At 49.2% G+C, this 23,639-nt stretch overlaps 1 protein-coding gene across 3 annotated transcripts in view; it reads left to right on the forward strand.

Moving 5' to 3' along the window:
* Positions 1-23,348, forward strand: part of SYNE3 (spectrin repeat containing nuclear envelope family member 3) — a 98,170-nt gene extending 74,822 nt beyond the window's left edge. For 2 of the 3 annotated variants that reach the window (XM_060165042.1, XM_060164895.1), the window contains exons 15-18: positions 1,148-1,309; positions 2,746-2,895; positions 3,897-3,935; positions 20,658-21,311. In XM_060165042.1, coding sequence (XP_060021025.1) covers positions 1,148-1,309; positions 2,746-2,895; positions 3,897-3,935; positions 20,658-20,858 — 552 coding nt within the window. In that variant the 3' untranslated portion in view covers positions 20,859-21,311. Of the gene's footprint in view, positions 1-1,147; positions 1,310-2,745; positions 2,896-3,896; positions 3,936-20,657; positions 21,312-22,471 lie in introns of those variants that run through there. The other variant, XM_060164969.1, reaches the window with a different exon arrangement.
* The last annotated feature ends 291 nt before the right edge of the window (positions 23,349-23,639 follow it).

Consider the following 23,639-nt stretch of genomic DNA (forward strand, 5'->3'; position numbering starts at 1 on the left):
CCCTAAACTGTATTTTGTCAAAAGAACTAACCTACCTACATAGTATCATCCGTCCCTTCCCTTGAGTGGCTTTAAAAAACGAAACCACATTGGAAAGAAACCCATTCCTTTTTCTTCAAAGACAACACGTCCATTCAGTTGTTTTCCCATTCGTTCTTTCATTTCCCCATCCAGAAAGCACTTCTGATTGTTACTATGTTCTGAGGACTGTGCTTGGAGCTGGGACACAGCTGTCAATAAACAGAGACACTTCCAACCCTCAGAGAACGTAGAATCCAGCACAGAGCTTTTCAGATTGTCATGGGCCGCCAGATCGTGTTAAAAGGCAGATTCTGATTCAGCAGGTCTGGACTGGGGCCCGTCACTCTGCATTTCTACAAGCTGCCAGGAGATGCTTAGGCTCCTGGGCCTCGGAGCACATTTTGAGGAGCAAGGAAATGGGAACCGCAAGGCAATAGAATAAGGGTTTACGGAACACGCGTTTCTCGGAGGCAGAGGGGCCAGGCGCTATGGCAGCCTGTTGCAGAGTGATGTGACCTGGGGTAGCGAAGCCCTCCTGGGAGAAAGGAAATGTCGGGGGATCCTCACGGCCGAGTGGGAGTCGAGGAGAGGAGTGGAGGGGGTGCATCCCACGCGGAGGAGGCCATGTGTGCAAAGACCGAGGGAGAGGGCACCGGCGCCAGGGGCCGAGAGCTCAGAGGATGGGGCAGGTGGCACGGTCTGCAGAGCCAGGCAGAGCCGGAATCTGAGGCTCTCAGGCCACATCAAGGAGTGTGAGAGGCCACTAAAGTGTATAAGTGAGGCTCAGCTGAGTGGCCTTGCATTTTAGATAGATCACTCTGGCCGCATAGCCTGGAAGGGGACAAAAGTGGCAGAAGGTGACCACTGTTATAGACATCCTGGTAAGGGATGATGCTGGCTGTCTCCAGGAGACCAGGGAGGTGACGGTGAGGAATGTCCTTGGCCCCTAAACATGGCCACATTGAGTGGAGATGCATTCCTCATCCCCCCGGCCCCTAGGTGTCTCTTATCACCGTTTGGGCATCCTTGGCCCCACCCCTCTGCTCAGATGGAATCCCCAGGACATGTGGCTAGTGGACTGTTTTCAAAAACGCTGACGTGTTGGTTGTGCTGTGCCTTCCCGCAGACAAATGTGCTTCAGGAGGAGGAAGACAGCTGTGAAGATTTCTCCCAGCTCCTGAGGAGCTTTGAGCACTGGTTGCAGGTGGATAATTCCAAGTTGGTTAGAATCATCGCCATGAGAACTGCCACCACCAAGGACCTGAGGACCAGAGAAACAAAACTGCAGGTTTGTTCCCAAGGAAAGGCCCTGTTTCTGAAGGATTTGCCCCCAGAGATGTGCTTGTCGCCAGGGAGTTCTAAAAACAGGAGCACATACATAGCCCTTGAGCTGTTCTGGCTTGTGTATAAATAATAGTTTTTAAAACTTTTTTGCCTCAGGGCTTCCCTGGTAGCGCAGTAAAGAATCTGCCTGCCAATGCAGGGGACAAGGGTTCGATCCCAGGCTGCGGAGCAACTAAGCCCGTGTGCCACAACTACTGAGCCTGCGCTCTAGAGCCCACAAGCCACAACTATTGAAGCCCACGCGCCTAGAGCCCGTGATCCGCAACAAGAGAAGCCACCGCAATGAGAAACCCGCGTGCAGCAATGAAGACCCAACGCAGCCAAAAATACATAGATAAATTTGTAAAAAAAAAGAAGAAGAAAACTTTTTTGCTTCCAATATTTTAGAAGAACCATCCATTCGTTCATCTCTTCATTCAGCCTACTGCTGTAGTCCCCAACTTGGAAAATATCACCACTCATCACAATTCTTTTATCGGTTAACTCTTGCTATGGAACAAGCCATTCCAACAGTTTGTAGCTTAAGAGGACAACTGTTTATTTAATTCATGATTCTGAAGTTTGGCAGTTCAGACTGACTGAGGTCAGCGGGCATTGCTTCTGATCTTGGCTGGGTGCCCTTATTTGTAGACCAGCAGGGTGGCTGTCCTCTGGAGCTCGGTGGGCTATTCGAGATGAGCACGAGGTGCACCACTCATCTCTTATCCTCCTGCAGGGCAGCGTGGGCTTCCCAGAACAGAGGCAGGGTCTGAGAGAGCGAGTGGGGGCATGCAGGGCCTTTTCAGACCTAGGCTAGAAACCGGCACAACATCGTTTCCCCTGCATTCTGTCGGACAAAGAAAGTCACGAGGCCGGCTCAGATTCAAGGGGAGAGAAAATAGACTCCACCTCTTGATGGGAAATGTTGCAAAGTCATATTGCAAAAGGCGTGGATGTGGCAGGGGGCCGGAGGATTAATCCATCTACCACAAATCTTTCTCCTTCTCCCACATCGAATTAGTCGCCAAGCCCTGCTTGATTCCACCCCCTGGGTTTTTGTCGTTTGTTTCCTCACTACCACTGTCTTAATCTAGGCATTTATCATTTTTGACCTTGATTATGACAATAGCCTCCAAGCTGGCCTCTCTCCTTCCTGTTGGGTCCGCATCTCAGTAATGGCTCATTCTGTAGCCGGAGTGACCGTTCAGAATCCTAAATATGACCTTGTCTTCCCCCAGTGAAAACATTTGAGTGTGGCGTTCAACCTCCCGAGTTTATCACGCAGGACCTTATTCTGTGGGCTGCCTCTTAAGTGAAATCTGAATGGCTCCTCCGGACCAACCAGGTGGGACCTCCTCGGCCATTTGGAAGGCACACGTGACCCTGTCTTTCTCCCTCTAGGAGCTGGAGGCTCGGGTACCAGAAGGTCAGCATCTCTTTGAAAACCTCCTTCGTCTCAGGCCAGCGAGGGGGTCCTCAGATAAGCTGGAGGATCTGCGCTACCGGTGGATGCTCTACAAGTCCAAACTAAAGGACTCCGGCCACCTGCGTGTACGTGCTGAGGATGCACAGGTCCCAGGCCCTGGGGAGACACAGCTGGGCCCGCATCCGCTCTGCCCCATGCCTCCACAGACCAGGCTGAGGGGACCACTCAGAGAGAGAAGACTCATGGGTCCTAGGCGCGTGACTTGCAATTTGTCATTTGGCCCTCCTGCCACCCATGGAGGCTGGAGCTCCAATAACGACAGCTTTGCCACTTACCAACCTGAAACCGTGACGTGCGTCGTCCCTTTCAGTGCTTACAGCAGCCCTCTGCCGGAGTAATTGCAGCTCCAGCCTTCAGAGTGGGACTGAGACTGAAGAGTTAAAAAACTCACCCAAGTCCACATGGCTAGGAAGGGGCAAAGCCAGCACTAAACGCACCCTGGTGGTGGAGGCATGACAGAGGGAACGCTGGAGTGGGACCTGCGATCTAGGCCCCCTCCTCCACTAACCCGCTTCGTGACATTGAGGAAGCACCTTCCCCCTAGGCGCCCCCAGGTCTCACACAATAACAATAGCTAAACTCATAACAGCCTTTATTAAATGCTATGTCCTCATTACGGTCTTATAATGGAGGCACCGTTATTAGTCCCTGAGAACTGATAGGGAAACTGAGGCACGGAGGTTCATCCAAGGACAGGGTGGGTGGCCTCCTGGAGCCCTTTAGGCCCTCAGACCCCAGACTCCAAGCTTTGGGGCTGCAGCTTTTCTGGCCCTGAAACAGCCATGTCGGCCACTAGGTGTCACCCCAGCCCCAGCCAGGTCAGCATGCCCGTGGCCTTGGCCCAGGGCTTCCCAGACAGGATCCCCACCTGGGCCCCATGCGTGTTAAAAAGCTCATTAAATTGAATCACCTGCTGGTTCAGCCTGTCCAGATGACCACAAATTTTAAAGAAACACTCCCCCGACAAAATGAATATTCCATTACAGGCTCTGCTGGGATTTAAGTTTCACTCACTTAACTTCGTTTTTTTTTTTTTCCCTTTTCCTCTCCTTACCTAAAATAACAGACGCAGAATTCTCCAGGGGAGCCGACTGGATTCCAAAAGGTACGGTGTCTGCCATCTGCTCCACATAGCTAGAGGGCAGGGCGTTTGGAGGGTTGCTGGGCCTGTGACGCTGGGGCAGGACCGCTGGGCTTTCTGGAAGGTTCCATGAGGTCTGAGGGACGTTTCTGGGGGATCGGCTCTGGGCTGCACTGTGCTGGACCCCCGGGGGTCCTTGCTCTCAGGGATGCACAGTGTTCTCAGCTGTGACAGGACATGGGAGGAGTGAGCAAGGACACTGCTGTGACAGCAGTTGTAAGCTGGGACGGTCCCAGGAAACCTGGACCACTCCGGGTCACTGGACCTCGCAGCCACCTGAGTAGTAGACGGGCATCCGGGGGGGACAAAAAAGGAAGGGGTGAAGCGCTCAGAGCCCCTCCCGCGGGGCTTGCAGGCCAAAGCAACGACAGTAACAGCAGTAATCATGGTAATAACGAGGAATAAGAATTATTACTCTACATGCTACGTGTTGCCCATCCAGTGTGCGCCAGGTTCTGTGCCAAATCGCGGTGAGGGCGTTTCACTCAACTGTCCCCTAGACACCCAGCAGGCATCGCTACCGCCATGTTAAGCATGAGGCAACCAAGGGAAGGCAAGATCGGAGTGACATGTCCAGTCAAGACGCACGGCTCTTGAGTGCCCTCTGGCCTCTGCCTCCTAAGCCCACACGTAACCGTCCACTCTGTGCCTTGGAGAAAGCATCCCTGGGGGCTGGAGGCTCTCCCCATTCTGGAAAAGCCCCGTGTAAACTGGTGTCCCCAGCGCCACCTTTCCTGAGAGCACGCTTGTCCTGACAAGCGTTGGCTCATGACGTGAGCCTGCAGCACGCTCTGCTCCAGAGAGCCCCAGGGCCACGAGATCTCTCGGACCCTGCAGTCTGTGTTCCCAGGGGCTCTGTCCACCTGACTTCTTGGTCTCCAGCTGGTGTTCATGTCTGCATCTGTGGGACGGCAGGTGTCCCCGGGACTGGCTGGGGCAGTCACAAGACCAATGCTGTGCTCTGGGCCTGGCATCCACCAGCTTTGCGGCCTCGGGCAAGTTGCTTTGACTCTTGGGGCTTACTTTCCCCATCTGTAAAATGGAACCATCAGTGCCGACTTTATTTACTTCATGAACGAATTTTGAAGATCATGTGAACTGTTGTTCGTTCTTTAGAGGAGACCGGAAGCCCTGGTTTTCCCCCGATTTAGAAGAACAGAGGGCAGGAAGGCAGGGTGGCGCACACAGCCCAGCCTGTGACTCCTGGTGGCACAGGGGGGCTCAGGGCCCGGTGTCCAGGCTGTCTCCAACTCCTGCTCTTTAAGCCACTCTGGTTGGGAGCCCCATCTATGTGGCTCCCAGGCCAGAGTCCAGGGGCAGCCATGTCTGGGTCCTGTGGTGTTTTTGAGTATAGGGGCGCTTGGCTGGCTGACACCAGCCCTGCAGCGCAGACTCAGGTCCCTGGCAGCCTGAAACCGGTTCATGTGGAATGTTCACCACCCTAGGTTCATTGACCGGCTCCTCATTCGTTCATTTCACAGATATGTACTGAGCACTGACTTTGTACCAAGCACTGTTTCAGGTACTGGGGATAGCTCACCAGAGCAAAGGCCTGCTCGGGGAGTGCTGGGTGGAGGGGTTCGGGAGAGAGGCTCACACCCACAGCCGGTGTTGCCCGCACGATGTCGAGTCTCTGGCCAGGGACCGCCCAAGGACAGCAGTGGCTTGAGGTCTTTACAGCTACAGGGTTGATCTTATCTATGACTGTCCCACGTTGGGCACAGTTTCGTGGGATATGCAAAGCAGGCAGACTCTAAATGGCTAAAAAAAATCTTCTTATTCAGGTTTCATTTAGAAACAAATGGATGTGTGAAAGTTTGAGTTCAGTGCTGGCTGGCTTTTGAGCTCGTGGGTCTCAGCCCCCTGTGAAGAAGCAAGCAACTGGGAAGCCAATCTGCAGAGGCCATCTGGGGTTCCTTTATATGAGCTTGTTTCAGCACAGATTTCTGGGTCCCACATCCAGAGTTTCTGATGCATTAGGTCTGGGGGAGGCCCTAGGATCTGCATGTCCATCGAGCTCCCAGATGACGCTGTTGCCGCTGGCCCGGGGACCAGACTTTGATAACCGCTGCTGTACGCTCTGGATCTGAGTCCAGGATCCACCATCAGTGTGTGTGACCGTTGGCGAGTCACTTAACCAGGGTTTTCCAAGGGATAAAATGCGGGTCTGCTGCACTAATAGTTCTTATCGTAAACCAGCAGATTCTTAATTGCCATGTAAATGAGGACCGAGGAGGGGTCTGCAGTCACTGCCTCTGCTTCCCTTCCTGATGGCAGAGGGATAGTGCCGCTTCTGGGGGGAGCAGTGGGGGGGCTCCTCCCGCCAGTGCGGCTCTGGTGTTGTTTGGCTGGGAGGGGTGCGCACATGCGTGTGTGGGGCTCCGCACATACACACGCAGGTCTGACAGGTAGAAAATAGGTGCTGTTTTCCGAGGTTGTAATCTCGCCAACTTAAAAACATTCCATATATTAGTTTTAATCCAAAGGGAAGGGGGGAAAAAAAAGAAAACCCTGCCCCAAAGCTGATTATTTATGAGCAGTTGGCTCTCCACACTTTTTTTTTTTTTAACATCTTTATTGGAGTATAATTGCTTTACAATGGTATGTTAGCTTCAGCTTCACAACAAAATGAATCAGTTATATACATACATATATTCCCATATCTCTTCCCGCTTGCGTCTCCCTCCCTCCCACCCTCCCTATCCCACCCCTCCAGGCGGTCACAAAGCACCGAGCTGATCTCCCTGTGCTATGCGGCTGCTTCCCACTAGCTATTTACCTTACGTTTGGTAGTGTATATATGTCCATGCCTCTTTATCGCTTTGTCACCGTTTACCCTTCCCCCTCCCCATAACCTCAAGTCCATTCTCTAGTAAGTCTGTGTCTTTATTCCTGTTTCACCCCTAGGTTTTTCATGACATTTTTTTTTTTAAATTCCATATATATGTGTTAGCATACGGTATTTGTCTCTCTCTTTCTGACTTACTTCACTCTGTATGACAGACTCTAGGTCTATCCACCTCATTACAAATAGCTCAATTTCGTCTCTTTTTATGGCTGAGTAATATTCCATTGTATATATGTGCCACATCTTCTTTATCCATTCATCCGATGATGGACACCTAGGTTGTTTCCATCTCCGGGCTATTGTAAATAGAGCTGCAATGAACATTTTGGTACATGACTCTTTTTGAATTATGGTTTTCTCAGGGTATATGCCCAGTAGTGGGATTGCTGGGTCATATGGTAGTTCTATTTGTAGCTTTTTAAGGAACCTCCATACTGTTCTCCACAGTGGCTGTATCAATTTACATTCCCACCAACAGTGTAAGAGGGTTCCCTTTTCTCCACACCCTCTCCAGCATTTATTGTTTCTAGATTTTTTGATGATGGCCATTCTGACTGGTGTGAGATGATATCTCATTGTAGTTTTGATTTGCATTTCTCTCATGATTAGTGATGTTGAGCATTCTTTCATGTGTTTGTTGGCACTCTGTATATCTTCTTTGGAGAAATGTCTATTTAGGTCTTCTGCCCATTTTTGGATTGGGTTGTTTGTTTTTTTGTTATTAAGCTGCATGAGCTGCTTATAAATTTTGGAGATCAATCCTTTGTCAGTTGCTTCATTTGCAAATATTTTCTCCCATTCTGAGGGTTGTCTTTTGGTCTTCTTTATGGTTTCCTTTGCTGCGCAAAAGCTTTTAAGTTTCATTAGGTCCCATTTGTTTACTCTTGTTTTTATTTCCATTTCTCTAGGAGGTGGGTCAAAAAGGACCTTGCTGTGATTTATGTCATAGAGTGTTCTGCCTGTGTTTTCCTCTAAGAGTTTGATAGTTTCTGGCCTTACATTTAGGTCTTTAATCCATTTTGAGCTTATTTTTGTGTATGGTGTTAGGGAGTGATCTAATTTCATACCTTTACATGTAGCTGTCCAGTTTTCCCAGCACCACTTATTGAATAGGCTGTCCTTTCTCCACTGTACATTTCTGCCTCCTTTGTCAAAGATAAGGTGACCATATGTGCGTGGGTTTATCTCTGGGCTTTCTATCCTGTTCCATTGATCTATCTTTCTGTTTTTGTGCCAGTACCATACCGTCTTGATAACTGTAGCTTTGTAGTATAGTCTGAAGTCAGGGAGCCTGATTCCTCCAGTTCCTTCTTTCGTTCTCAAAATTGCTTTGGCTATTCGGGGTCTTTTGTGTTTCCATACAAATTGCAAAATTTTTTGTTCTAGTTCTGTGAAAAATGCCAGTGGTAGTTTGATAGGGATTGCATTGAATCTATAGATTGCTTTCGGTAGTAGAGTCATTTTCACAATGTTGATTCTTCCAATCCAAGAACATGGTATATCTCTCCATCTATTTGTATCGTCTTTAATTTCTTTCATCAGTGTCTTATAATTTTCTGCATACAGATCTTTTGTCTCCTTAGGTAGGTTTATTCCGAGATATTTTATTCTTTTTGTTGCAATGGTAAATGGGAGTGTTTTCTTGATTTCACTTTCAGATTTTTCATCATTAGTATATAGGAATGCCAGAGATTTCTGTGCATTAATTTTGTATCCTGCCACTTTACCAAATTCATTGATTAGCTCTAGTAGTTTTCTGGTAGCATCTTTAGGGTTCTCTATGTATAGGATCATGTCATCTGCAAACAGTGACAGCTTTACTTCTTCTTTTCCGATTTGGATTCCTTTTATTTCCTTTTCTTCTCTGATTGCTGTGGCTAAAACTTCCAAAACTATGTTGAATAAGAGTGGTGAGAGTGGGCAACCTTGTCTTGTTCCTGATCTTAGTGGAAATGCTTTCAGTTTTTCACCATTGAGGATGATGTTTGCTGTGGGCTTGTCATATATGGCCTTTATTATGTTGAGGAAAGTTCCCTCTATGCCTACTTTCTGCAGGGTTTTTATCATAAATGGGTGTTGAATTTTGTCAAAAGCTTTCTCTGCATCTATTGAGATGATCATATGGTTTTTCTCCTTCAGTTTGTTAATATGGTTTATCACATTGATAGATTTGCATATATTGAAGAATCCTTGCATTCCTGGAATAAACCCCACTTGATCATGGTGTATGATCCTTTTAATGTGCTGTTGGATTCTGTTTGCTAGTATTTTGTTGAGGATTTTTGCATCTATGTTCATCAGTGATATTGGCCTGTAGTTTTCTTTCTTTGTGACATCCTTGTCTGGTTTTGGTATCAAGGTGATGGTGGCCTCGTAGAAAGAGTTTGGGAGTGTTCCTCCCTCTGCTATATTTTGGAAGAGTTTGAGAAGGATAGGTGTTAGCTCTTCTCTAAATGTTTGATAGAATTCGCCTGTGAAGCCATCTGGTCCTGGGCTTTTCTTTGTTGGAAGATTTTTAATCACAGTTTCAATTTCAGTGCTTGTGATTGGTCTGTTCATATTTTCTATTTCTTCCTGATTCAGTCTTGGCAGGTTGTGCATTTCCAAGAATTTGTCCATTTCTTCCAGATTGTCCATTTTATTGGCATAGAGTTGCTTGTAGTAATCTCTCATGATCTCTTTTATTTCTGCAGTGTCAGTTGTTACCTCTCCTTTTTCATTTCTAATTCTATTGATTTGAGTCTTCTCCCTTTTTTTCTTGATGAGTCTGGCTAGTGGTTTATCTATTTTGTTTATCTTCTCAAAGAACCAGCTTTTAGTTTTATTGATCTTTGCTATTGTTTCCTTCATTTCTTTTTCATTTATTTCTGATCTGATTTTTATGATTTCTTTCCTTCTGCAAGCTTTGGGGTTTTTTTGTTCTTCTTTCTCTAATTGCTTGAGGTGCAAGGTTAGGTTGTTTATTCGAGATGTTTCCTGCTTCTTAAGGTGGGCTTGTATTGCTATAAACTTCCCCCTTAGAACTGCTTTTGCTGCATCCCACAGGTTTTGGGTCGTTGTGTCTCCATTGTCGTTTGTTTCTAGGTATTTTTTGATTTCCTCTTTGATTTCTTCAGTGGTCACTTCATTATTAAGTAGTGTATTGTTTAGCCTCCATGTGTTTGTATTTTTTACAGATCTTTTCCTGTAATTGATATCTAGTCTCATGGCGTTGTGGTCAGAAAAGATACTAGATACAATTTCAATTTTCTTAAATTTACCAAGGCTTGATTTGTGACCCAAGATATGATCTATCCTGGAGAATGTTCCATGAGCACTTGAGAAAAATGTGTATTCTGTTGTTTTTGGATGGAATGTCCTATAAATATCAATTAACTCCATCTCGTTTAATGTATCATTTAAAGCTTGTGTTTCCTTATTTATTTTCATTTTGGATGATCTGTCCATTGGTGAAAGTGGGGTGTTAAAGTCCCCTACTATGAATGTGTTACTGTCGATTTCCCCTTTTATGGTTGTCAGTATTTGCCTTATGTATTGAGGTGCACCTAAGTTGGGTGCATAAATATTTACAATTGTTATATCTTCCTCTTGGATCGATCCCTTGATCATTATGTAGTGTCCTTCTTTGTCTCTTCTAATAGTCTTTATTTTAAAGTCTATTTTGTCTGATATGAGAATTGCTACTCCAGCTTTCTTTTGGTTTCCATTTGCATGAAATACCTTTTTCCATCCCCTTACTTTCAGTCTGTATGTGTCTCTAGGTCTGAAGTGGGTCTCTTGTAGACAGCAAATATATGGGTCTTGTTTTTGTATCCATTCAGCCAATCTGTGTCTTTTGGTGGGAGCATTTAGTCCATTTACATTTAAGGTAATTATCGATATGTGTGTTCCTATTCCCATTTTCTTAATTGTTTTGGGTTCATTATTGTAGGTCCTTTCCTTCTTTTGTGTTTCTTGCCTAGAGAAGTTCCTTTAGCAGTTGTTGTAGAGCTGGTTTGGTGGTGCTGAACTCTCTCAGCTTTTGCTTGTCTGTAAAGGTTTTAATTTCTCCATCAAATCTGAATGAGATCCTTGCTGGGTAGAGTAATCTTGGTTGCAGGTTTTTCTCCTTCAACACTTTCAATATGTCCTGCCACTCCCTTCTGGCTTGCAGAGTTTCTGCTGAAAGATCAGCTGTTAACCTTATGGGGATTCCCTTGTGTGTTATTTGTTGTTTTTCCCTTGCTGCTTTTAATATGTTTTCTTTGTATTTAATTTTTGACAGTTTGATTAATATGTGTCTTGGCGTATTTCTCCTTGGATTTATCCTGTATGGGACTCTCTGTGCTTCCTGGACTTGATTAACTATTTCTTTTCCCATATTAGGGAAGTTTTCAACTATAATCTCTTCAAATATTTTCTCAGTCCCTTTCTTTTTCTCTTCTTCTTCTGGAACCCCTATAATTCGAATGTTGGTGCGTTTAATGTTGTCCCAGAGGTCTCTGAGACTGTCCTCAGTTCTTTTCATTCTTTTTTCTTTATTCTGCTCTGCAGTAGTTATTTCCACTATTTTATCTTCCAGGTCACTTATCCGTTCTTCTGCCTCAGTTATTCTGCTATTGATCCCATCTAGAGTACTTTTAATTTCATTTATTGTGTTGTTCATCGTTGCTTGTTTCATCTTTAGTTCTTCTAGGTCCTTGTTAACTGATTCTTGCAATTTGTCCATTCTATTGTCCATTCTATCTCCAAGATTTCGGATCAACCTTACTATCATTATTCTGAATTCTTTTTCAGGTAGACTGCCTATTTCCTCTTCATTTGTTAGGTCTGGTGGGTTTTTATCTTGCTCCTTCATCTGCTGTGTGTTTTTCTGTCTTTTCATTTTGCTTATCTTACTGTGTTTGGGGTCTCCTTTTTTGCAGGCTGAAGGTTCGTAGTTCCTGTTGTTTTTTGTGTCTGTCCCCAGTGGCTAAGCTTGGTTCAGTGGGTTGTGTAGGCTTCCTGGTGGAGGGTACTAGTGCCTGTGTTCTGGTGTATGAGGCTGGATCTTGTCTTTCTGGTGGGCAGGTCCACGTCTGGTGGTGTGTTTTGGGGTGTCTGTAGACTTACTATGATTTTGGGCAGCCTCTCTGCTAATGGGTGGGGTTGTGTTCCTGTCTTGCTAGTTGTTTGGCATAGGATGTCCAGCACTGTAGCTTGCTGGTCGTTGAGTGAAGCTGGGTGCTGGTGTTGAGATGGAGATCTCTCGGAGATTTTTGCTGTTTGATATTATGTGCAGCTGGGAGGCCTCTTGTGGACCAGTGTCCTGAAGTTGGCTCTCCCACCTCAGAGGCACAGCACTGACTCCTGGCTGCAGCACCAAGAGCCTTTCATCCACAGGGCTCCTTAATTTGGGATGATTCGTTGTCTATTCAGGTATTCCACAGATGCAGGATATATCAAGTTGATTGTGGAGCTTTAATCCGCTGCTTCTGAGGCTGCTGGGAGAGATTTCCCTTTCTCTTCTTTGTTCTGACAGTTTCCAGGGGCTCAGCTTTGGATTTGGCCCCGCCTGTGCGTGTAGGTCGCCGGAGGGCGTCTGTTCTTTGCTCAGACAGGACGGGGTTAAAGGAGCCGCTGATTCGGAGGCTCTGGCTCACCCAGGCCGGGGGGTAGGGAGGGTCACGGAGTGCGGGGCGGGCCTGCAGCCGCAGAGGCCGGCGTGACGCTGCAGCCTGAGGGCGCCGTGCGCTCTCCCGGGGGAGCCGTCCCTGGATCCCGGGACCCTGGCAGTGGCGGGCTGCACAGGCTCCCCGGAAGGGCGTGTGGCTAGTGACCTGTGCTCGCACACAGGCCTCCTGACGGCGGCAGCAGCGGCCTCAGCGTCCCATGTCCGTCTCTGGGCTCCGCAATCTTAGCCGCGGCTCGCGCCCGTCCCTGGAGCCCTCTCAAGCAGCGCTCTTAATCCCCTCTCCTCGTGCACCAGGAAACAAAGAGGGACGTAAAAGTCTCTTGCCTCTTCGGCAGGTCCAGACCCCTCCCCGGACTCTCTCCCGGCCAGCCGCGGCGCACCAACGCCCTGCAGGCTGTGTTCACGCCGCCAACCTCAGTCCTCTCCCGGCGCTCCGACAAAAGCCGGAGCCTCAGCTCCCAGTCCCGCCCGCCCCGGCGGGTGAGCAGACAAGCCTCTCGGCTGGTGAGTGCCGGTCGGCCCGATCCTCTGCGCTGGAATCTGTCCGCTTTGCCCTCCGCACCCCTGTTGCTGTGTTCTCCTCCGCGGCTCCCAAGCTCCCCCACTCCGCCTCCCGAAGTCTCCACCCGCGAAGGGGCTTCCTAGTGTGTGGACACTTTTCCTCCTTCACAGCTCTCTCCCGCTGGTGCAGGACCCGTCCCTATCCTTTTGTCTCTGTTTAGTTTTTTCTTTTGCCCTAACCAGGTACGTGGGGGGTTCCTTGCCTTTTGGGAGGTCTGAGGTCTTCTGCCAGCGTTCAGTAGGTGCTCCGTAGGAGCTGTTCCACGCGTAGATGTACTTCTGGTGTATCTGTGGAGAGGAAGGTGATCTCCGCGTCTTACTCTTCCGCCATCTTCCCGGAAGTGTCTCCACACTTTTTTTCTCTCCACACACCAAGCCACTGAAAGCTCCAACTACATCAGTGGCTTCAGCCTGCTTGTTTATATAAACAGAATAATTAAGATTTATTAAATTTGCAGCTGCCTACACACTGGCCAGCTCAGTGCCACCGGATACGTCTGCTTGAAGCAATCAGACACATGAAATGTCACTGCTTTTCGAGCTGCTGTTGGGCTGTGAGTCGACTGAATTCCTGCGCTGGTACAGGGAAGTGGTCCTACCTGAGACAGCCTGTTAGTTGAGGAGCAGATTTGCCAATGCTTGCCTTTGCCGGCGTGCACTAGGCGGGGCCACATGCCCGTGTGCAGGCATGGAGAGCAGATTCCTCCCGGGCGTCCTATGCTGTGGCCTCTGGGTGACGGGTCCAGATGGTGAGAGACTCGAGAGTGGCATTTTATTCACAGGTTTTAGACTCATAATTATTCACATTTTCACCTCTCGGAAATGGGGGTGTCCTATTACAATCTAGTTTTTCCAGCGAAGACTGGGGCTTACTTTTTTCTGCCACCCGGGACACTTTCCACCTGAGATTTCTTTAAATTAAAATCTCTCCTTGGAGGTTGAGTTTTGTTTTCCATTGGACCACACTGATTGTGTCAATTTAGATGACCCACCTCTGGGAGCTCTGGACTGAGGTTCAAATTCTCAGGGTAGACTTTATTTCCTGCCCGCACCCAGTGCCAAGATAAGACCTGGGATTTCCTTGCTTCCCCTTTCGGTGGGGCGCGATTAACCCTCGGTTCCCCCCGACCCTGAACGCATAGCCCCGTGTGTCCCCGGCATTAGGTGGGATCTCCAATCAGACACTCCATGTTGGTTGTTGGGTCTCTTTCTTTCTTTCTTAGCGGTGTGTAAAATAGTGCTGCACCTTACATTCAGCGTGGTAGAGCAGAAGAAATATTGTACGACCAAATCTCAGAACTCACTAAATCTCTTAGTGAGTTTTCCACGTTAGGCAATAACTTTCTCTCACAATATCTATGCTTTTTTTTCTTTTCATTTGTTAGTCCACTTTATTATTCATTCAATAGCTATGGTTTTAAAAAATCATCACTATTAACCAGAGTTCATAGTTAACGTTAGGGTTCACTTTTTGTGTTGCACATTCTATGGGCTTTGACAAATATCTGATGACGTTGCAGTGTCACGCAGAATGGTGTCACTGCCTCAACCTTCTCCCAGCTCTTCCTCTTTATCCCTCTCCCCTCCCCCAGAGCCCCAGCAACCACTGATTTTCTTACTTCTTTCACTTAGCAACATGCACTTGAGTTTCCTCCATGCCTTTTTGTGGCTGATATTTCATTTCCTTTTACACAGAATAACATTCCATTGTAGGCATGTACCATTTACAGTCTTTTATAGCCTTTTCCGCAGTCCAGGATCCAACCTAGGATCACACGTTACATTCAGTCATCCCACCTCTTTAGTCTCCTCTAAGCTGGGACCAGTCCTCAGTTTTTCTTGACCTTGACCTTCTTGAGTACAGGCCAGATATTCTGTAGAATGTCCCTCACTTTGGGTTTCCCCGGTGTTTCCCTGCTCTGCATTTCTGGAAGGCATATCCCAGAAGTGATGCTGTGTTCTCAGTGCGTCTCATTGGGGACATGTGATATTGACACACCCCCATATTGGTGATGCTGATTCTGATCACGTGATGAAGGTGATGACTGCCAAATTTCTCGCCTGTGAAACTGCTCTCATTTCTTTTATAATTAATAAGAACTAACTGCTCAGAGACCCTAGAAATACAGCGCCTCTTTCTTACATGGTCACATCCACCGGGTTCTCTGGGGCCTCTTTCCCTCTCACGACTCACTCTCTCCGCAGCAGTTCCTTCCTGCCGTGGCTTTGTTCCCCAACTCTAGGCCTCTCTCTCTCTCTGGTCCACCTCTGGTCTGGGTCTCCTTCTAGCTTCAGTGCCAAGGCCCAAACTAGATGTGGGATGTTTACCCGGGAGACCCCTCGACTCAGCGTGTCTAAAGCTGACCTCGCCGTATTCCCTGTGTCCAGCCAAACCCCGTTCCTCATATCAGCAAAGCATCCTCACTACCCAGTCTCCCAAGCTGGATGCCTCTGGGTCACCCTAGACCCTCACTGACCTGGGTTCTGTCCTAGACTCAAAAGAGCCTGGTCATGGATGGATCTCAGATGAGGAAAGATGAGGGAAGGAAGGGAAGGGAAGGGGGCCTTGTGTCCATACATCTGCTGCTGAATGGGGCTCTGTCCTCTCTTGAGTAATAATAAGGTCACTCCTCAGTCCGATCATTTCATCCAGAGGTTCTCCCCATCAATCACCAAACCACCTCCAAAAAGCCAGCTCAGACCGTCTCATCTTCATCCTCCCCCAAACCAATCCAGGGGGCTGGAAAAACACAGTTCTGTTGCCTGACCATCGCATGCAGGGCTGGCCCAGTAGGAGATAACATTAACCCCGCCCCACCCCTGTGCCTGGGTGGGAGCTCTCCGCCGCCTCTGAGCGTGCCTGGGGAGTGAGTTCGGGCTCTGACTCAGTGCTTCGGCACCAAGAACTTGGTGATGAAGATATTCAAGGTGCTGTGGGCAGGACCCAGCCCAAGATCTGTGATGTCCTGAGACTCCCTGTACCAGTCAAGGAGACGCAGCCCCCTGCTGGGGGTTCTCGAGGAACGCCAGTGGGAGCAAGCCAGCCAGCATGTGGCTTGGCGTCTGTCAGAGGGAGCTTCAGGGACTGAACTCATTGCCAAGTGAGAGTCTAGTGAGGGGCATTGGTGCCGGTCCATCTTGAATAGCCAGAGAAAAGCTGGCCCCTGCCCATCACCTTGAGCTCTTGGCGCTGGCCTGGAAGCGTCTTTGTGCTGGAGAATGAGACCGAACTAGCTCCTGGGAAAGACCCTGCAAGCCCGAGTTGTGTTGCCGTGGGACTCCCATACCCAGGGCCCTGGGTCAGGGTGGGACCAGCTTCAACAGAGGCCCAGGGGGACTTTTGTCATTGTTGCTGCTGCTGCTTATGAGAAATGCCGCATGGGATGGTGGGAAGAGCCTGGCTGTGGAGCCATGCTGGCAATCTGAGCCTGTCCGTGTGACATTGGGCTGGTTATTTCCTGCGGGCTCAGTTTCTTCCTCTGAGAAATGGGTACAGGGTACCTCCCAGAGCTGGGCAGGAGCTCAGGAAGCCCGTGAGTGAGGAGACGAGCTGAGCGCGGGGCTGGGGTGTGCTCAGTGTTGTTCATTCACGTGTGGAGCCCAGATGCTCTGGGGGAGCCATCAGGACAGCGTGGACAGTTCACTGACAGGTCAGTGAGTGTCTGTGTGGTCACACCACAGGCACCGAGGGAGGAGCAGATGGCCAGATGCACAGGAAGGGAAAGAGCCTCTTATTCATTGTTTCGTTCATTCAGTAGGTATTTACTGCACATTGCTGAGGATACAGCGATGAACCAAACTACTGTAGACCCTGCCTCCAAGGAGCCAAGGGGAACACAGACTTTAAGTGGCAACCCAGAGGAAAGGCATTGGTGCCGTGAGAACGTGGAATGGGCCTTTTTTTGGTTTAGAGGCAGGGAAGGTTCCCCTGAGGAAGCGACTCACAAGTTGAGATTAGAATGATCGGTAGGAGCTAACCAGGTGCATTGGAGAAAGGGGGGAAATGGGTCTTCCAGCAGAAGGGATAACCTGTGCAAAGGCCCTGTGGCAGGAGGATCTGAGGGCCTTTAAGGGGCCAAGAGATGGCGTTGAGGGAGAGCAGTGTCTTCCTTTCTGATGGGGCTGAGGAGGTTGATAGTGTCTGATTCTTGGCACCCCGGGTGCATGGGGAAGCTTAGGGGTCTAGTAGAAGCTGCCCATCTGCCCTGGGCAGTTGGAGGAGTAAAGGAATGAGTATTTGCCAAGGACCATTGGCATGTTGGCTCATCATTTGCATGTTGAGCGTAAGCTACATTGCTCTGTTTATCCTTATGACTCTGGCAGGCAGGTGTCAGTCTCCCTTTGCCTTGACAGATGGAGGCACTGAGGCTCAGAGAGGCTGAGTGACCTGTCCTAGGTCACACAGCTGGGAAGTGACAGGGCCAGGGTTAGATCCCAGGACTCCAAGCCTTTTCTTTCCCCTACATCCTTTTTCATCAATGGCAGAAGATTAAGTCACATTTACTGTGATAAACCCATCTTGCCTGAACTCCTGAAAACTGCAGAGTCTCAGGTTTGTGGGAGATATTGGAGGACTCAAGCATTTCATCACCCTCCACAGCATCACCTGTTTCCTCCCCACCACCATGTGCTATCAACGCTCTGCTTCCACACCCTAAGGAATGGGGAGCTTATCACTTCCCGAGGAAGCCCCTTCTCTCTTTGGATAGCTCTAACAGGGCAGGACACACGTAGTACTTTCTATGGGGAAACTGAGGCACAGAGAAGCTCCCAGATCTGGGAAGAGCTGAGATTGTCAATTTCTTTGTTGGCTTCTTAGACAGTAGTTCATGCCTATTTGTGTGTGTGTGTGTGCGTGCACACATTTGTTTTCTAAGCATTTGAGAATCATATTAAAGTGTGTCTTCTATTTTAAAAATCATTTTAGAATTCAGGTCCCTCAAAACGAAGATGTGAGCTCTGTGTGAATAGACATGGGGCAGGCAGCAGGACTCCTTGAAAAAGATCACCCCTTGTCAACACTTGTAAATGCAAACATGCTTTGGACCTTCAGAGTTGTTTTCCCCAGCGGATCGTGGCCAAGGCACAGCTCCTCACTTAAATAAGCAAAGTGTTAGCTCTGAGAAAGGAGAAGCAAACAGGACCCTTAGACACAGATCTCCACTTGGGAGACCACTAATTACAGGTTTTCAGTTGTGGTGTGAACCCAGGCTAGCGGGGGGGCCTACATGTTGCCTCGCCCTCTTTCCCTCTCCTGGGTGGGTCAGAGATTTGGAATCGGGCAAAGTCAACATGAAGTGTCAAAAGTTAGAGCCCCCAGAGACTGAGGCATTGCTACACGAGTCGAGTAGGTGGGTAAGAGCACATGGCAGCCAGGTCTGACCCAGCCTGGCAGCTGTGGGAAGATCCTGTCTCCTCTGTGGACATCGTTCAGCTATTTAAATGACTTATCTCACACACACACACACACACACACACACACACACACACACACACACACACACACACACACACACACACACACACACACACACACACACACACACACACACACACACACACACACACACACACACACACACACACTCCTGAAGTCACTGCTGAGATAAATGCAGCCAGCAATGCTTCTCCATTGTGTGGGTTATAAGAAGTCTGTTTCTACAAAATCAGTGTCTAGGGCCTTTGGTGAGTGAGAACACCTGGAGTTGGAGGCATAGGGTCAAGTGTTATCAACCTGGAGGAGACAGTTGGGGCAGGAGAGTGGGTGAGATGACTCAGGTATGAGAGGTAGAGAGAGAGGAGTGCTCAGGTCAGAACCTCACAGAAACACCTGCATAGTTCCTCTCAGCGTCATCCCCGCCACCATCAGCATCACTATCATCATGCCCATCCTCCCCAGCATCGTTATCACTATCATTATCATCACTTGACTTGGTACCCTGGAAAGTGAACCTTTGGTTCTTCAGGGAGCCAGTAGGTATATTCTATAATAATAGTACTAGTAATAAGAGCGTATATACTTTTTTTAAAATTTATGTATTTATTTATTTATTTTGGCTGTACCAGCTCTTAGTTGCGGCATGCGGGATCTTCGTCGTGGCATGCGGGCTTCTTAGTTGTGGCATGTGGACTCTTAGATGTGGCATGTGGACTTATTAGTTGCGGCACGCATGCGGGATCTAGTTCCCGGACCAGGGATCAAACCCAGGCCCCCTGCCTTGGGAGCGTGGAGTCTTACCCACTGGAACACCAGGGAAGTCCCAAGAGCATATATACTTTTTAATTGGTGTATAAATGAACTTCGCTTTGAGTCCTCACCACAACCTGGAGAATGGGGGTAGGTGTTTTATCCCCATTTTGCAGAGAAGGAAACTGAGGCTTAGAGAAGGTATTGACATAGCTAGTGTGTGACAGAGTCTTCACTGGAGCCCAGTCGGCCAAGCTCCTGAGAACTGGGCCCCTGCCCTGCACCGTGCTGTATCTTGAGTGTGGGGCCTCCGCTTTACGGGGTGGCCAGCTCTTGGCTCTGCACTCCCGTGAAGTTGCAACCCAGCCAGTCCCTCTAGAATTTAGGAAATGTCCTGTGGCTACTTTCATGGACGTCGCAGCAAAGAAACCCATTAGACGTTTGGACTTGTGAGATTGTGAGATTGGCATTCAGGTGATATTGAGGGTGTTGATGATGAACAGGGAGAGGGAGGAAACGAAGAAGAAAGAGGAAGAGGAGGAGATGAAGAAATTGAGATTATGGTGGTGACGGTGGTGACCATGATTTAGATGGTGATCGTTTTTGTTTTCTTTTATTGTTATTTTTTCAAACCCTGTGTCAAGGGCTGATGTTCAGTAGATAGCAGCAAGGGAGCTGCTCTGCTACTTATGAAACGCTGACCCAGAAGTAGGTCATCTTCAAATGGTTTACATTCCCCATGAATGTGTCTTGTCATGTGTCTTGTAATGGGTGAGGGGGCAGCCCCCTTTCCACCAGCACCCCTGTTTCCTGGGAAGAGGGGGGCTCCACACTGGGGCACGTGGCGGGGACAGAGGGGAACTGGCCAACTGGGGCCCTGCAGTGCTGCTGTATGGTTCTGCCTGTGCGGGATTCTGACTTAGAGGTCTTTAGTCATAATCCCACAGATGGTAGCTTCACCGCATGGGCCAAACACATGCACCAAAGATGGTGATCGTAGTAGTGATGCATAATAATAATGGCAGCAGCTTTGAGGACCTGCTCTGTGCCAGGCTCTGTCTCATTGAATCCTCACAACAACTCTGTCAGGTAGGTGCCATTATTCCCCCTATTTATAGATGGAAATCTGAAGTTTAGCGAGATTGAGTGACCTTCTTAAGATTCACACGCAGGACTCTTATAACCTGGCAAAGATTTATGTAATCATGGACAAAGCCTGTAACTTTTTTATCCTCTTCCTTTCTGAGTGGTTTGAGAAAACTAGAGATCTTTGTTTCCGGCAGAACTGACATTAGTCCCACTTCACAGATGGGAAAACGGAGGCTCATGCAGTTGGAGAGTCCGCCCGGAGCCACTGCTGCTCCTGGGTCATCCCAGCCCTCTCCCGAGCCCACGCTCATCCGGAGCCCACTCACATCTCCTGCTTTGGTTCTGCAGACCCAGCGGTGGCGAGGGCTCGGCTCCCTCTGCCGGAAGGTGTGCTGCGTGGCGCTCCCCCTGCAGCTGCTGCTGCTGCTCTGCCTGCTGCTGCTCTTCCTGCTTCCTGTCAGGGAGGCGGACCGCAGCTGCACGCTGGCCAACAACTTTGCCCGCTCCTTCACGCTCACGCTCCGCTACGACGGCCCCCCGCCCACCTAGCCCCCTGGCAGCGCTCCGGGGACTTTCTTCTCCAAACTTTCATGTGCCCCAGCCTCCTCCAGAAGATGCTGGGGAAACTGGAAACGGGCAGGCCAGAGCCTGCCGGGCTGCATCCATGTAAATACTGTATTGATGTTCCCAGAGCAAAAGTACTTTTTATACAGTGTTGTCTTCGTCTATTTATACTAAACATGTTCTGTGTGGGACTAGGGAATAATGCATAGCATTTTTATATGCTCTCTATGTAAATGCTCAGTATGTATGATTTCATATATGACCTCTATTTGTCTTTGGGAAAATTCCCAGCAGTGTTTTTGTCCAGTGGGATCTTGTGGCATTTTGGCCTTGGTCTGCAGTCAGCCCTGGAGAGCAGGAACAATAACAGGTCGCTTTTATGACCACCTCCTATCCAGAAGCCAAGCCCTACCCCCAGATGTTCATGAAGAGGACTCTGAGCTGTCAGCATAGAAGAACAACCCTGGCCCTCATTCAGAGCCCAGTGACTCTTAACTCTAGGTACAGTGAGAACAACCATGCCTGTCTATTTTTTAGAATGACAGCAGATTAGATGCTGTGGATTAGAAGCAGAAAGGGTGCCGATCCCAGGCAGGCTCAATGGCAGCAAGGAAAAGTGACAAGTGATAGAGTGAAATTAAGGGAGGAAAAGAAGAACTCCGAAGAGCAGACCCAGAACTAAGAAAGCACAGCAGAGGGCTTCCCTGGTGGCGCGGTGGTTGGGAGTCCGCCTGCCGATGCAGGGGACGCGGGTTCGTGCCCCGGTCCGGGAAGATCCCACATGCCGCGGAGCGGCTGGGCCCGTGAGCCATGGCCGCTGAGCCTGCGCGTCCGGAGCCTGTGCTCTGCAACGGGAGAGGCCACAGCAGTGAGAGGCCCGCGTACCGCAAAAAAAAAAAAAAAAAAGAAAGAAAGAAAAAGAAAGCACAGCAGAATGGGGACCTCAAGGAGCCCGAACAGCCCAGACCAGTGATGAAGGTTCATGGTCAGGACAGTGCGTCTTCAGGGAATGGTTAGATCATGCCACGTGTTCTCTGCTCTGTTCAGGGAGAAAATGAAGGAGAGGAAGCTTATTGTTAAGCTTTCCACGCAGAATGATGAGCACACTCTGTGTGTAGCACCCACCTGACAGTGCCAGGGAAGATGTGTTACCTCCGTTGCTCTTAAGCTGGGTTTTTCATCATCTATGACTCAGGCTGAAGGGACAGAGGGGAGCATCTGCCACGCCAGGGTCCAGAGATCAAGGGTCCAAGGTAGAGAGTGGAGGTCCGCCGTGGAGCTCAGCCTGTCTGAAGGGCTCTCCCTCCTCCTCCCAGAAGGGACTTTGGAGGGAGGTGGGTCCTGTGTCCCACACATGTGCCCACAAGGGACCCAGGGGCCAGGCGCCCCACCAGGCCCCCTCTGCAGGGGCTTGGCAGTCGGGCCCATGAACCACCTGGGGCCTGAGGCTGGAAATACATCCCTTCCTCCCCGAGGAATTCTGGAATGGTTCCTAAGCGCTTCATAACTGGATAATATTTTCCCTAAATCAACACAAAATTTTCCTTTTTAAAAAATGCTTAGTTCCCACTCTTTACAAATTGATTTTGTCTGTTCAGCTATGCATAGGAGACCAAGAAGGGATTCCTCAGGCCTTTGAAATCACAGTGTTATAGACCAAGGAAGACCTTTAAACAGAGGGGAAACCGAAGACCCAAGAGGGTCCAGACCCCCAGCACGTGCTGCTGCCCCCTGCTCTCTGGAGCACACGGACCCGTCCTTTCCAGCACAAGCCCAGCCTCAGCACAGCTCTCAGCGCAGGGACCCTGGCGTCCCTGTAACTAGAAAGAGCTGGACATCCACAGGGCGGGAAAACAGCGTCACTGAGAAGGGCTCTCAGCACTGACTCAGAAAGCACACTTTTCTCCAGATATTTAGAAACCAAGCCACAAAGCCGTTCTCCACAGGCGATCGCTTTACTGGAAAATCAGGGGCTGTGTGAACCAAGACCTCAGGCCCAGGCAGCTGAGCCCAGATGCCCACTGGGTTGCATTGGTCCAGCCCAAGAAGGTCAGCGCTGTGGCCAGGGCCTTTGAACATCTCCTCTCCCACTCTCCCACTTCACAGCGAGCAGGCAGCGGCCCAGAGAGGGGAAGCAACTTACCCACAGCCACACAGCAAGAGGTGGCCAAGGCCAGAGCTGAGCCTGGTCACCGCTACCCCCAGGCGGCGCCCTGCTCGCGGTCGCCCCATCCCCCCCACCCCATCCGTAACTTCAGAAAGAAAAAGCTCGAAGGATGTGAACACCATTGTGTCCTGCATGTGGGCTCGGGGGAGAAGTGTAATGTGTGGGCTGCTGGGTGGGAGTGTCTGCATATATTTTTTAAACTTTGACAGTGATGCCATAGAGCTTGTTTGCATAACTTTTTTTAAAAAAGAGAATTGATATTTTCATTACTTTCATATAAATGCGGGGCCAATATGATATAACCATCATTTACTGGTGCTTTTCAAGTGTCATCTCTTGCTTAAAGTGGGTGCAGACAACTGATTTTTATGACTTTCTAGCTTCCTGAGCACCAACCTCGAAGAGCTTTAACGTGCCTTCTTAGAAGGGTGTCGCAGGGGGACCTTCGTGTGTTTATTTTTCCTCTGTCCCCCAGACTGAGAGAGATGGTAAGAAGTGTGAACATCACTGCCCAGCCCAGGGGTGTGTGCGTGCATGTGTGTGTATGTGTGTGTGTGAGAGAGACAGAGACAGAGAGAGAGAGAGAGGAGAGAGACGGA

This window comes from Lagenorhynchus albirostris, chromosome 1, assembly GCF_949774975.1.
Source record: "Lagenorhynchus albirostris chromosome 1, mLagAlb1.1, whole genome shotgun sequence".
Lineage (NCBI taxonomy): Eukaryota > Metazoa > Chordata > Mammalia > Artiodactyla > Delphinidae > Lagenorhynchus > Lagenorhynchus albirostris.